General features: G+C 42.9%; 1 protein-coding gene across 1 annotated transcript in view; it reads left to right on the forward strand.

Moving 5' to 3' along the window:
- Positions 1-222: 222 nt before the first annotated feature.
- PLD5 (phospholipase D family member 5) overlaps positions 223-13,540 on the forward strand; it is a 133,246-nt gene continuing 119,928 nt past the window's right edge. Inside the window, exon 1 of the mRNA XM_048485287.1 lies at positions 223-411. Within this exon, the coding sequence (XP_048341244.1) occupies positions 223-411 (189 nt within the window). The remainder of the gene's footprint in view (positions 412-13,540) is intronic.

Consider the following 13,540-nt stretch of genomic DNA (forward strand, 5'->3'; position numbering starts at 1 on the left):
AGCGATCCCGGCCACCACCTCTGTGGCGCCTCCTTGCCCCCTCCCTTTCACTGGCGTGGCCCTCCCCCCGCGACCCCTTTCCTTTGTTTCCAACCCCACCCAGGCCGCATTTCCTCGGGGCTCTCCTCTTCCTCCCGGTTTCTCCTTCGGGTTCCTTGAGGGGCTTTTCTTTCTTTCGGCTTGCCGCCGGTTTTTGCCCGGACTTTGCCTTGTCATGTCAAGATGGAAGGTCGGAGCGACTGGCTTGCCTCCTCTTCCCGCCATGAGGGCTTCGAGCAGATGAAGCTGAAGAGCAGACCCCGGGAGCCCTCGCCCAGCCTGGCCAGAGTGGCCGCCAACTTCTACAGCCCCGTCAAGCAGCAGGACTACAGCGCCGGCGTTTGGCTGAGGCGGAAAGACAAATTGGAGCAGGTGAGCCCCTTTTTTTCTTGCTGGGCGCTTGACTGCGATCGTCGCATTGGCCATTTCGTTCATCCTCACAACAGCCCTACTCGGCAGCTTGAAAATGAGCCCGTCTCCTAAAAGTTTGAGAAGAACGCAAAGAGTTTTTGGCCAAGTAGGAATTTGCAGCTGGAACTCCTTGTAGTGCTGCAAGCCCAGTGGAATACCAATGGCTCTCTTTCTGATTCAGCCTAAAGTATCCCTCTGAATACTGCAAGAGGAATCACAACACGTGGTATTCCTTTCAGGTGTGTAGGGAGAAAATCACCTCAGGCTGCAAGTCTGTCTGCACTGTTTTGGGTGTCAGTCCCATTTATTTCATTGGGGTTTGGTTCCCTGCAGAAAATTGATCTGTAGCAGTTGCAGAGCAAAGTTGGCTTCTTAAGGGTGGCATGAAATCCAAAGGATTTAAACCTCCTATGTATAATATTTCTGTGTTGCAGACATATTTTGTTTCCCAGCGGTGTATATTTGTGTGTGACAGTTTTTACACCAATTTCAAAATGCATGTATCTGGACAAAACAGATCCCTCAAGGCTACCTACATTTTATGGTCTGAAAATGTCATCCACTGAAAATTAATGCTTGTTGGAATATTGTGGTGATTAGCACTGTCCTTAAGTTTGCCATTGTTTCATTCCATATTTATAATGGGGAGGTACAAAGGTGCCTTTTCCTTCCTGTTTCTAAAGAGGGATTTTAAAGTAGAGTACAGTAGATTTCCTTCCAATATAAATCCTGCAGCAGTAATATATGACTGAACTAAGTGTGTTGGGACTAGGGAAGAATTGCAGCTGTGGCTGACTGCAATGAATATTTTATATTTTTAAAAAAGGTGCTTGGTTTATGCATTTCAAAGCAATGGGGTGTGTTTTTTCTGTCATTTGTAACATTAAGGAACTGGATCAGTAACATCTTGGGTGAGAATTTTCTGACTAGAGTATTAGAGGAAGTAATTATTTGCATTGTCTCTCCAGCCCCAAATATGAAATGTGCTGCATACACATAGGGAGACAAAAGAGTATTGCTGGGTTTTGTAGCAGATTTGCTTAAGAAAATGAATAACTACATCCCATTTGAAACCGACTTTGTGACAAAGGATACAACTGTGTTTTTGTAAACCTCCCCAAAGCATAAAATATTTTAAGCTTATGCCCCATATCAGTATACAAAAGCAAACTCTCGTGTGGCATGGGAAACTGAAACAGTGCCAAATGATGTAATCTAAAACAGCACAAGATTCAGCAGTACAATAACAGAAGGGCAGAAAGAGTTACATTCCCTGTCTACAATACAATAAATGACTTTATTTTGGAGTGGGTGTTAAGAGAATGAGATGGATAAATACAACCAGCATTTATAAGTAAACTTTGGTTGAAGTTGTAGAAGTAAGTAAGATTACAAAGAGTGATTAACTTTGGGAAGAAGAACTCACACAGTATTCTAGAAGTGCTGATTCTGTGCTGCTTTTCTGCTGCACATGTCTTCTTTCAGCAAGGATTTTCAGTATGGTGTATTGAGGACCAAAATGAAAGGCAAGTGCCTTTTTAAAGGAAACTGAGTGTTTTAGGAATAAGTTTTCTGAACTTTTCTTTAAAGATCATGTATGTTGGCTGACATAGCAGATCCTAGTGTAACATACTTCCTAACTCTAACAGTACTGCCCTTTCTACAAGCTTATCATATCAAATCTATAACATACCCTAGTATCTTCTCACAGCTTTATTTTTATCTGTTGATAGAAATTACATTGATAGAAATTTATAAATCCAAATCCAGTACGACAGAATTAGGAACTATTTGTAGAATTGGACCAAATGAAAAAGTGAGGAGATGCCTCTAGAAGACTTTAGTCTTTTAAATGAAATTACTTGCTGACAATTAGGTAGAGAATTCTTTGATTTGCAGTGCAATCCATTCTGAAGTTATTCCAATTTAAACCAATTCAAATTATTGGTTTTAGACTGGAGTAAGTCACCATAGTCTTGCACTTTTAGCCTATAAAACTTTGCATGCTTACTTGGGAACAACTCCAAATAGACCAATGTTTGTAAATGTGGTTATGCTACTAACAGTATAACAATACCTTAAATGAACAAGTTCTGTCAGAGTTTAAAGGAATAACTTTACAATCCAATAATATGCATGCAAGCTTACCCCCAAATAATTGTACACAGGATAACAACCATTGTTTAACTTTGTATCCTATAGTTAAAAGGTTGGACTGAAATGTAAAGTCTACACTAATACCACTAAGATAATAATACAGTAACTTTAGATCACCAGTAACATCAACTATTTTACTGGGATAGACTGATAAATATGCAATGTGTATAACTTACCAGTGTACAAGTTACACTTCTTGTATTTGCATTATGTTATGCATGTTCCAGATGTGTATGTGTACATGCCAACTGTACCAAGGACTGGCACTGAGCTACAATTTGGTGTTATACCCAAAAGGATCAGTGGTGAATCTTTTTAATAGTCCTACCCTGGATTGGCCAGTCTGGCTTGGAGGTAGGGCTAGCTCCTTATATAAGTAAGTCTCCCCTCCTGCAACTGGCTGAAAACACCAGAGGGAGAAGATCAAAACCCAGTATACTACATCATCTCTTGAACCACTCACTAATAAATGAAAGGCGTAGTGGAAACAAACAGCTGATCAGGACCTCCCCACAGCAATGATGGGAGAGGTAAGATCGCCTGCGATATTTGAGGTAATCAATGAATAATCAATGTCTGCATTTTACTCACCGTGTTAGAGCTATGATAAAGATTATTCAAGACTTTTGGTGTATCTGGAGCAAGCTACGTTATGGAGCATTAACAGTTTGGGGCATTCTTTATTTTCTTCATTTCATAGAGCTTGGAGGACAGGAAATCTTGGAGGAGATTCTGGCTGTTGTGCTAATGTGGGCCACAATGTTCTTGTGTTTATGGTACAGCTACCGATAATTCATTGCCATCAAACTTCATAGATTTGAAGGAGTTGCCGACGCTCACATACAAAAGGAGGAGCAAAAATAATATAATAGTGGTTTTGTAGTCTTCATGTTAAGAGAATAAATTAATTTATGTAGGTGAAGGTGAACAAGCAATGGCTTAGAATTGTATGTAAACACATTTGTAGCAACATATTAGCTCCTTTGTACTAGCATTCTGGTGTCAGGCAGAATGCTATTGTGGTTCTTGCAACGTAGAGACACTCACCGTTTTGTGCCTGTATAACCTGCAGTGGAGAATCTCTGGGATATGGGCACATATATCACTTTACTTCAGATGACTCTAAATACCGTTTAATCCAGTATAGTGTAAATCTTGACTTATATCACTGAGATTATACCTGAGACAAATTGACCACCTATATGCTACTTATGGGGGGAGAAAATCAAGCAAACTCTGCAAATCATGGACAGATAAAGCTGTTTTCGTTTTGGGATGGATTTACTGAATGGGGTTTAAAGCTTGGATGGTATCTATCTCTATGCAGTAATACCTTCTTAGATTATGGGATTATCTATATATTCAATAGAAGTACTTATAAATCTAGTCTTGATACATTTGAAAATTGTATCAAAATGTGCATGCAACTATGCATTTTCTTATTCTATTCTAGGATCTCAAGCTATATTTGATCCTAAATAGTAAAGAAACAAATTTAATCCAGAAGAGAACATTAAATGTTTTGCCTTTATCAATTCAACAATAATGTTCACTTTAGTGAAATCAAATCTTTCCACTTGTTCACCCATTGTTTGTCCATTTAGAAAGAGTACACATGTGTTTGTAGACATGATGTACATGAGAATGGCATGTCTGGTGGTTAAGATGTTGGACTAGGACCTGGAAATCCTCGCTCACTCCATGGAAGCTTTCTGGGTGACCTTGGGTCAGTCACACACTTTCAGCCCTAACCTTAGCAAGTATTTGGATGGGAGTCCTCCAGGGAATACGAGGATTGTCATGTGGAGGCAAGCAGCAGCAAAATACCTTTGAATGACCTTTGATTTGAAAACCCTACGGGGTCACCATAACTCCGTTGTGACTTGATGGGGGGAAATGTGCATGCATATCTTTGTCAAAGGCTAAAAACCTGCCTGTTTGCTGTTTTCATCAAACTGTAGGATGAGATGCTGTAATTTTCTGTTGTGATTCTCCTGAGCATTCTAATTGCTCAAGCAGAACCAATCTGGGAAGTTCTGTGCTGACCAAGAACCTCAGTGAAACCAGCCTTAGAGAAACACAGAGAAACAGGGATAAGGAACTCAGAAACAAGTTGGCTAAAATAAGGAACAGAAGAGACAGCAGGAACAGAGTTACAGCTCTCAGAGAGCAAAGAATGATAGAGGCAAAGGTCTGAGAGAAGGAAGAAAGCTGTAATTGCAAAGAACATTGTCTAGCTTTGATTGGCTTAGTTTAGTTTCTTCCTCGCCAGAGAATCTGCCCTGCAGCGTTCACCCTCAGTAAAAGCATACTTAGCACTGTGATGAACTAATCTGTTTTACAGTGAAAATTTCTAAGGAGCAAAGACTGCTCCATCAAACCTAGGAGGGAGTAGCATAACTTGTGTCCCATAACTTGAATCATCATTCATGACATGGGTTGTGTTTAGTCTTGATGGTAAATAGTGTAGGTCTCAACTAAATAAACTGCCTACAAAGAAGCTTAAATCTTTCATCTTGAATAAGCACTTTGGGGGGGGGGGTCAAAGAGGTCTTAGTCTGCTGCTGTCTAAACATGCTGTGGTGGAAGAAAACAACTTTTGGGTCTTTGATCTTATTCTTCAGTTTCATGAGCACAAGTTTGTTTCTGCTGGCTGCAGATGCTCTGCTGGTACATGAGGGGAAGGGGCAATTTCTCCTGCTTCACCTTCTGCCCGGCAGCTAGCCACTACATGAAGCTTTGGACTCATATGGATTCCTTAATTCCTGGCGTTAACATTTCAGTACTCACAGGTGGTTGCTGGGGGAAAGGGGGAAGCAGGAAAGATCTCTACTAGAAGCTTCTGTAAATGTTGCATAGAATCCAAGCCACAATCTGTAACCTGGGAAAGTGTAGAATCATAGAGTTGGAAGAGACCACAAGGGCCATCAAGTACAACTCTCTGCAATGCGGGAACACAGTCAAAGCACTCCCGACATATGTTCATCCATCCTCTGTTTAAAAACCTCCAAAGGAGGAGACTCCAGCACTCTCTGAGACAGTGAATTCCATTGTCAAACAGCCCTGAGGGTCAGAAAGTTCTTCCTAATGTTTAGGTGGAATCTCTTTTCCTGCACCTTGAATCCATTACTCTGTGTCCTAGTCTCTGAGGCAGCAGAAAACAAGCTTGCTTCCTCTTCAACATGGCATCCCTTCAGATATATAAACATAGCTATCATGTCCCACCTTAACCTACGCTTCTCCAGACTAAACATACTCAGCTCCCTAAGCCTTTCGTTGTTGGGCATGGACTCCAGACCTTTTACCATTTTTGTTGCCCTCCTCTGGACCTGGTCTAGCTTGTCAATATCCTTCTTGAATTGCGATGCCCAGAACTGTACATAATATTCCAGGTGAGGTCTAACCAATGCAGAATAGAGAGATACATCCCTCGATTTTGACACTATACTATTAACACAGCCCAAAATTGCATTGGCTTTCTTGGCTGCCACATCACACTGCTGACTCATGTTTAGTTTATGGTCTACTAAGACTCCCAGATCCCTTTCAAATGTAGTGTTGTCAAGTCAGATGCTACCCATCCTATATCTGTGCATTTCGTTTTTTCTGCCTAAGTGTAGTATCTTACATTTATCTCTGTTGAAATTCATTTTGTTTGTTTTGACCCAGCTTTCTAATCTGTCCAGATCATTTTGAATCCTGCCCCTGTCCTCCAGGGTATTAGCTACCCCTCCTAATTTGGTGTCATCTGCAAATTTGGTTAGCATGCCCTCTATTCCATCAAAATATTGAATAGCACTGAGCCCAGGACAGAACCCTGTGGCACCCCACTAGTCACTTCTCTCCAGGATGAAAATGAGCCATTGATGAGCACCCCTTGAGTTCGATCAGTCAACAAATTACAAATCCATCTAATAGTAGCATTGTCTAGTCCACATTTCACTAGCTCACTTGCAGGAATATTATGGGGCACCTGTCAAAAGCTTTACTAAAATCTAGGTATGTTACGTCCACAGCATTCCGTTCATTTACCAAGCTTGTCTCTCTATCAAAACAAGAGATAAGATTAGTCTGGCATGACTTGTTTTTTAGAAACCCATGCTGACTTTTTGTGATCACAGTATTCCCTTCTAAGTGCTGGCAGACCATCTGTCTAATGATCTGCTCCAGAATCTTCCCTGGTATTGATGTCAGGCTGTCTGGACGGTAATTATTAGGGTCCTCTTTTTCCCCTTTTTGAAGATGGGGATAATATTAGCTCTCCTTCAGTCCACTGGGATTTCTCCTGTTCTCCAGGAGTTCTCAAAGATTATAGCAAGTGGTTCTGAGATTACTTCTGCCAGTTCTTTTAATATCCTGGGATGCTCATCAGGCATGTAGGCTAGAACTGTGTTTATATTTCATTTTTCTGTATGTTCCTTTCCTCTCCTTTTGTTGCCCTGTTGCTTTTTCATTCATAATAAATTGGTCTTGTGTTATTGGCAGGGAATTGATGTGAACTAGTCTACTTTGATGATTCTTCTTTTTGAATATAACATTATGAGTTTGAATTCTGGTTATTGTGGGTCAGTTTATCTTATGGGTTGGCCATGGGGAAAACACAGCTAAATGGAATGGTAATGTTTCTTAATTATTATGGAAATCTACTCAGTGGGTCTTAATTGTGAGGAAACAGCTTTATCCAAGCACCTGTCAGGACTTGGAAAAAGTGACACCCCCCCAGATGTGTGCCTCTGTGTGTGAGAAGTGGCAGTGTTTCGATACAGAGGGTAGTATGTAGAGAGTGCTGAGTTGGCTGAAGCACCTTGGGTTTGCAAGATCTTTCTTTGAGATCTGGAAGGGATATACTATATTGGATATTCTGTAGTGGTGAATCTTTGACTCAACCTGTGCTCTTTATATATGGAAAAAAAGGAAATACTAAATAGGAACAAAATGTGTACAATGTATTGTCGAAGGCTTTCAGGGCCAGAATCACTGGGGTGCTGTGTGGTTTCTGGGCTGTATAGCCGTGTTCTAGCAGCATTCTCTCCTGAAATTTTGCCTGCATCTGTGGCTGGCATCTTCAGAGGATCCTCTGAAGATACCAGGCACAGATGCAGGCGAAACGTCAGGAGAGAATGCTGCTAGAACATGGCCATACAGCCTGGAAACCACACAGCACCCCAAAATGTGTACAGTTGTCGAAAGGGAACAAACTCAGCTATCCACTATTGTTAGAATTATTCACTGCTTAGTAAAGTAGGGCATGCATAACATTTCTTCTTATGAACTTTAAAGGTTTCTAGGAAAGGTATTGCTGGACTTCTCTGAGAAGCAGTGAGGCCAGTTTTCAGAGCTGGAGGCAGAGAAAGTATGAACTTACTTTCCTTGGACATCAGCTGAGCTGACCTGACCAGGGTCTGGATGGAAGGGTTTCTAACAGCATATGCTCCCGCTGAAATGTGGGGACCAAGTAGGGCTGTCAGCTTTGGTTTGAGAAATACCTGGAGATTTTGTGGATGGAATCTGAGAAGTGTGGAATTTGGAGAGCGGAGGGACTTCAGTGGAGTATAATGCCATAGACCCCCACCTTCCTAAGTGGCTATTTTCTCCAAGTGTACCGATATCTGTTACCTGTAAATCAACTGTAATTCCAGGAAATCTCCAGCCACCACCTGGAGGTTGGCAGGACTGAGGGGTTCCCATATAACATATGGAAAACAGGGATATTTTATGTTCTGGGAATTTGCATTAGTGCAGGAATCTAATTAATAGGTTGTTCTCTTTCTATTTACTCTTATGACTAGAATATGATTTTCATGGCCAGAGAATTACTAAAATAAGAAGAAATTTAAAAAGATTGGTGATTAAATGGAAGGAAAGTATGTAAACATATGATAATTATGGAGAACAAAAACATGTTAAATGCTTAATGGAAAGATGTGTAAATGGGGAGATGTGGCACTGGGGTGTGAAAAAAGTTGGCAAAATTTGGATTTGGTTATTTTGGACCAAAAATGTGGGGATTCCCAAATATTCTAAAATTAGAAGCAAAGTCTGTTGTGGGGGAGATGCAATGAGCCCTAACCAAGAATCGAAAAGGAAGCACTACCCCTGTAATGGGTTTTAGTGGGGCTGTAGCAGGGCAGAGGAATGGAAGGCTGGTGGCAGGCTCAGAAGCAGCTGGAGGCCATGTGTTGCTGGCCCACAAGTCCTCCTTGCAGAGGAGTATCTAGGGAGCCCAGTGCATAATCTGAGTTTTCCACCCCTCCCCCAAGTATGGGCAGCCACCCTCCCCCACCATGACCAAACAACTTTTTTTGCACCAGATCTTGAAGTCAGTGAATGGACCTGGGGGGGAGGAGGAGGTGTGTGGGGTGATTTTCTGCCCCCCATGTGACTAAATGGCCACAGCTTGGGGACATTTGACCCTTATGTCCCCCTGGGTAGTACGCCCCTGCCTCCTTGTCTTTGGGGGATGGGTGAGGTCATCAGGGAAGTGGTTGGTGTGGGTGGGGAGGGAGGCAGGGAGGGCTTGTTTGGAGTCAGAGTGGTTGGTGTGGGGATCAGGGAAGGCTTGTTTGGGGCCAGGAGGGTTGCTGGAGTGGGAAGCTGGGAGGGCTTGTTTGTAGCTAGGGAGGGTAGAGGGGTGGAGGAAGGGCAGGATGGCTTGTTTGCCCACAATCTCTTGATCCGTGGGCCAGAGGGAGTTGTTGGGGGAAGGGCAGGAGGGCTTGTTCGCCTGCCAGGCAGTTTGTGGGCATGGGGAATCAAATGTTGGGCCAGTGAACTCTGACCATTGAGAGAGCAAGAATCACTTCATGAATCTTGCTCCCTCATTGGTGGAGGGTTCATTGTCCCGACATTCGATTCCTTAGTGTTTTATTGTTTAGGATTCCCAAGCCTGCATGGGTTTTTCCTCTGGGTTATTTTGGGAATCTGAGAAAATAGGCTCCATTATAGCCTTTAAAAATATTTCTTTTTTAAAAGTTAGAAGCAGTAAATGTTCAACATAGGTGCTGGTGATTCTACTTGGAAGAACCACCAAGTTTGGTGAAGATTGGATCAGGGGTCCAATTTTATTGGCCCTCAAAGTGGGTACCCCCAACTACCCTCCTTTGGAAACAATGGAGGAAAAACTGGAGGCCCATAAAATTGGACCCCCTGACCCCAATCTGTGTAAAACTGGGGGTTCTTCTAAGGAGAGTCATTAGCATCTATGCTGCAAATTTGGTCTCTCTACTTTTTAAAAAGCACTCCAGAGCCCCACAAAGATTTCCCCATGGGCTATAATGGAGCAGAAGGGGGATTACCCTTTAAAGACTTGCAGAACCTGGCATGAATGTTTCAAAGTGCTTCTTTTTTCTTTTTAGAGGGCTCTCTCTACCCTTTCTACTGCTGTAGTTGATGTTCTGAAAATAATCCCTCCCCAAAGTCACGTTTTTACAGCTTTTTTGGGATTGGAATTTCCTGCTATAGTTTAAACCACCATTTTCTCAGTTTGACTTTCTCGAATGCACACACCTATTGGCCAGGCTTATGGTTAAGGACAGCAACAGTATTTCATCTGTTTGGTTTCTGCTTCCCCTTCCCTTTCCTGTCCTTTCCCTATCCTTCCTTTCCTTTAGATCAGTGTGAATAGATTTTTTATGGGGGGGGTTCGGGGGTGGGGCCACACCCCACCCGCCCCTAGCGCATGACCATGCCTCCCAAGCCCCGCCCCTGGCCTAGCGCTTATAAAAGCAGCTCTCCGAGGTCGGGGATGGCGGACTCCCCTGCCCTGCCCCTCCCCTCTGGGCAGAGGCATAGATGGAAAATGGAGCCTGGTGCAAAATCTGAGTTTTGCGCCCCCCCCCCTGGGCAGCTGCTGTGATGCTGGAATCCACCCCCAAACACCATCACTTTCAATGGCATTTAAACTAGAGAGCCCAAATTCTCCTTTTAAATCCACCTTAAAGGGAGAATCTGGGGCCCCTAGTTAAACAACATTGAAAGTGATGCTGTTTTGGGGTGGATTATCCCCCACCCTGAAACAGCATCACTTTCAATGTGGCGTAGTGGTGAAGAGCAGGTGCATTCTAATCTGGAGGGAACCCGGGTTTCCCTGCTCTCTGCCACTTGAACTGTGAAGACTTATCTGGGGAATTCAGATTAGCCTGTGCACTCCCACACATGCCAGCTGGGTGACCTTGGGCTAGTCACAGCTTTTTTGGAGCTCTCTCAGCCCCACCCACCTCACAGGGTGTTTGTTGTGAGGAAGCAAGGGCAAGGAAGATTGTAAGCCTTTGAGTCTCCTACAGAAGAGAAAGGGAGGAGTATAAATCCAAACTCTTCTTCTTCTTCTAAACTGAGGACCTCAGATTCTCCCCTTTAAATCCATGCTGAGAGGGTGGATTTAAAACAGAGAATCTGGAAAAAAGTTGGGGGGGTGCCTGCTGGCAGGGGGGGTGCAGAGCCATTGTTAAGCTAGAAGCAGCACACGCAGAACTTTCAGGGGTATCTTTAGGAGTCTCTCCTAATGAGTACCACCCAGGAGACTAGTGAAGTTTGGTTCAGGGGGGTCCAAAGTTATGGACCCTCAAAGGTCAACCAACCCCATCTTCTATTAGCTCCCCATTGAAAACAATGGAGGGATGGGGCACTCCCCTTTGGGAGTCCATAGCTTTGGACCCCCTGGACCAAACTTCACAAAACCGAGGTGGTATCAGTAAGGGACTCTCCTGATAATACCTCCCAGGTTTGGTGAAGTTTGGTTCAGGGTGTCCAAAGTTATGGACCCTCAAAGGTGTAGCCCCCATCTTCTATTAGCTCCCATTGGAAACAATGGAGGATGGGGCACCCCCTTTGGGAGTCCATAACTTTGGACCCCCTGAACCAAACCTCACCAAACCCGGGTAGTATCATCAGGAGAGTCCCCCAAACAATCCCTGAAAGTTTGGTGCTGCTAGCCCAAACAATGCGCCCCCTGCAGGCCACAAACCGAAATAAGCACTAAAATGTTTTTTAAACCCACAAACGGGTGGGCGGAGCTTCGGACATGAATGGGGGGGTTTCAAACCCGAGAACCCCCCCCCTTACCTATGTGCATGGTGAATGGGGTTTGTTGATACGATTTTTATTACCCTCCCCTTTCTTGGTGTCATGGGATATTACTCTACTCATTTTGTTTGCTGTTGTATGATACCGTGACCCTATATGGGGAAGGGTGGCTCATAAATTGAATGAATGAATAAACAAGTTATTTATAATAAGAATAACAAGTGAGGGGCCTTCTGGGACTTGTAGAGGGTATCTCCCTTTCCCCTCCCCCAGTATTTCTTCTTTTTCTTCCTGGCAGCCCTCATAGCCCTTTACTTGCCTCTTTTTTCCCCACTAAATAACCTATCTTTGATCTGTCCCCCCCCCCCCCCCGCAATCTTCAGGTATTCATTTACATTATGCCTTTCTTCACAATGGGGACCTAAATAATCTTACACCATTCTCCTCTCCTCCATTTTACAAGTAAGGTAGGTTAGGCTGACTTTGTGCCTGGCCCAAAGTCACCAGTGAGCTTCCACCGAAGAGTGGGGATTCAAATGTGGGTCTCCCAAAGCCTAGTCTGAAATTCTAACCTCTACATCACTCACACCCCTACTTGGGCTTTTCTCAGGTTTGTAGAAATATATGTCTTGTCTGTCCATGTCCCTGATATCTGGATTTAAATATCCAGAGATGAGACTACGTTGGAGTATATTGATGTTCTAAGATATTCTTTTTTCTTATTGTTGGGCTATATGAACCATAAAAAGAATTAATTTAGGAAATTGATCTTTCACCTTTCTCCCTTCTTGGAGTGCCATATACTTTAAAAAAGCCATTCCTGTGTGTAGAAACAAAGTGGAATGTGGCACAGGGAGCTGCAGTTTGAGAGGAAATCAACAGCAATCATTCACATCTCTTTTGGGTGAAGCCTTCTCAAAACAGTTTGTGGAAGATAGCCCTTCTAACACTTTGTTCCTCAGGATGCCCTGCCTTTTAAAAGTTCACCAAAGGGAAGTTAAAAATATTAATTTTGTGAACTCATTTGTTTCATAGCACCCCAGTCATTGTTAGTTGTAAACTGTAAATGCCTGTGCATTTTATTTAAAATAATAGAAATGGGGAAAAAGGTTTTTTGCCTTTTTATTAATTAAATTAGTCCTTAACTATTTGCAGTTGCCTCTTCCTAAAATATTTGCAGCGTATTTCATTTGGAAAGTAATGAAGCAGACAGTATTTTCATATGTGTTACTAATTTGTCATTATTCTGACATGTTTTTTTTTAAAGTTCATAAAGCATTATTGGACAAAAATATTTGTTTGAAACATCTAATGTGTACCCAAGATATTCTACCCTCTCCCCACTCTCCTTTTTTGTACTTATATTGTTTGTATTTATTTATTTTATTAAATTTCTAGACTGCCCCTCCCCTCTCAGGCTTGGGACAGTTTCCAATGTTAAATATCAATACAATGATAATATCTAAAAACAGTTACAACTATTAAAACTATACATCTTCTACAAACCAAGATGGTGAATTATCCCAATCATTGAGCCCCACTACATCTTAAAGGAGGACAAATTGAACAAAAAAAATTATCTGGATAAAGGGGATGAAAAGACAGAGGGGTTGTGCTGGGGGGGAGGTCAATTGTTGCTGTCTCAACTATCTGTGTCATGGCCAGTCCTCCATCTTCACCTCCGCCCCCCCCCCCGCCTGAGAGTGAGGGGATGTTTCACGGGTTTGAAAGTGAAAGCACCACTCTACCCCCCTCTCTTGATCTCTTCACCAGTAGCAAAGGAACATTCCTTGGCTTTGTGAGTGACAGCAACTGCAGCTCAGATGAGGAGGAAGAGTTGGCTGTCAGCAAAGCAACATCAGATCACCTAAATCTACCAATAGAAGAGCAGAGAGAAGTGCAAGCGCAGCAA

The sequence above is a fragment of the Sphaerodactylus townsendi genome, linkage group LG01 (genome assembly GCF_021028975.2).
Source record: "Sphaerodactylus townsendi isolate TG3544 linkage group LG01, MPM_Stown_v2.3, whole genome shotgun sequence".
NCBI classification, from domain to species: Eukaryota; Metazoa; Chordata; class Lepidosauria; order Squamata; family Sphaerodactylidae; genus Sphaerodactylus; species Sphaerodactylus townsendi.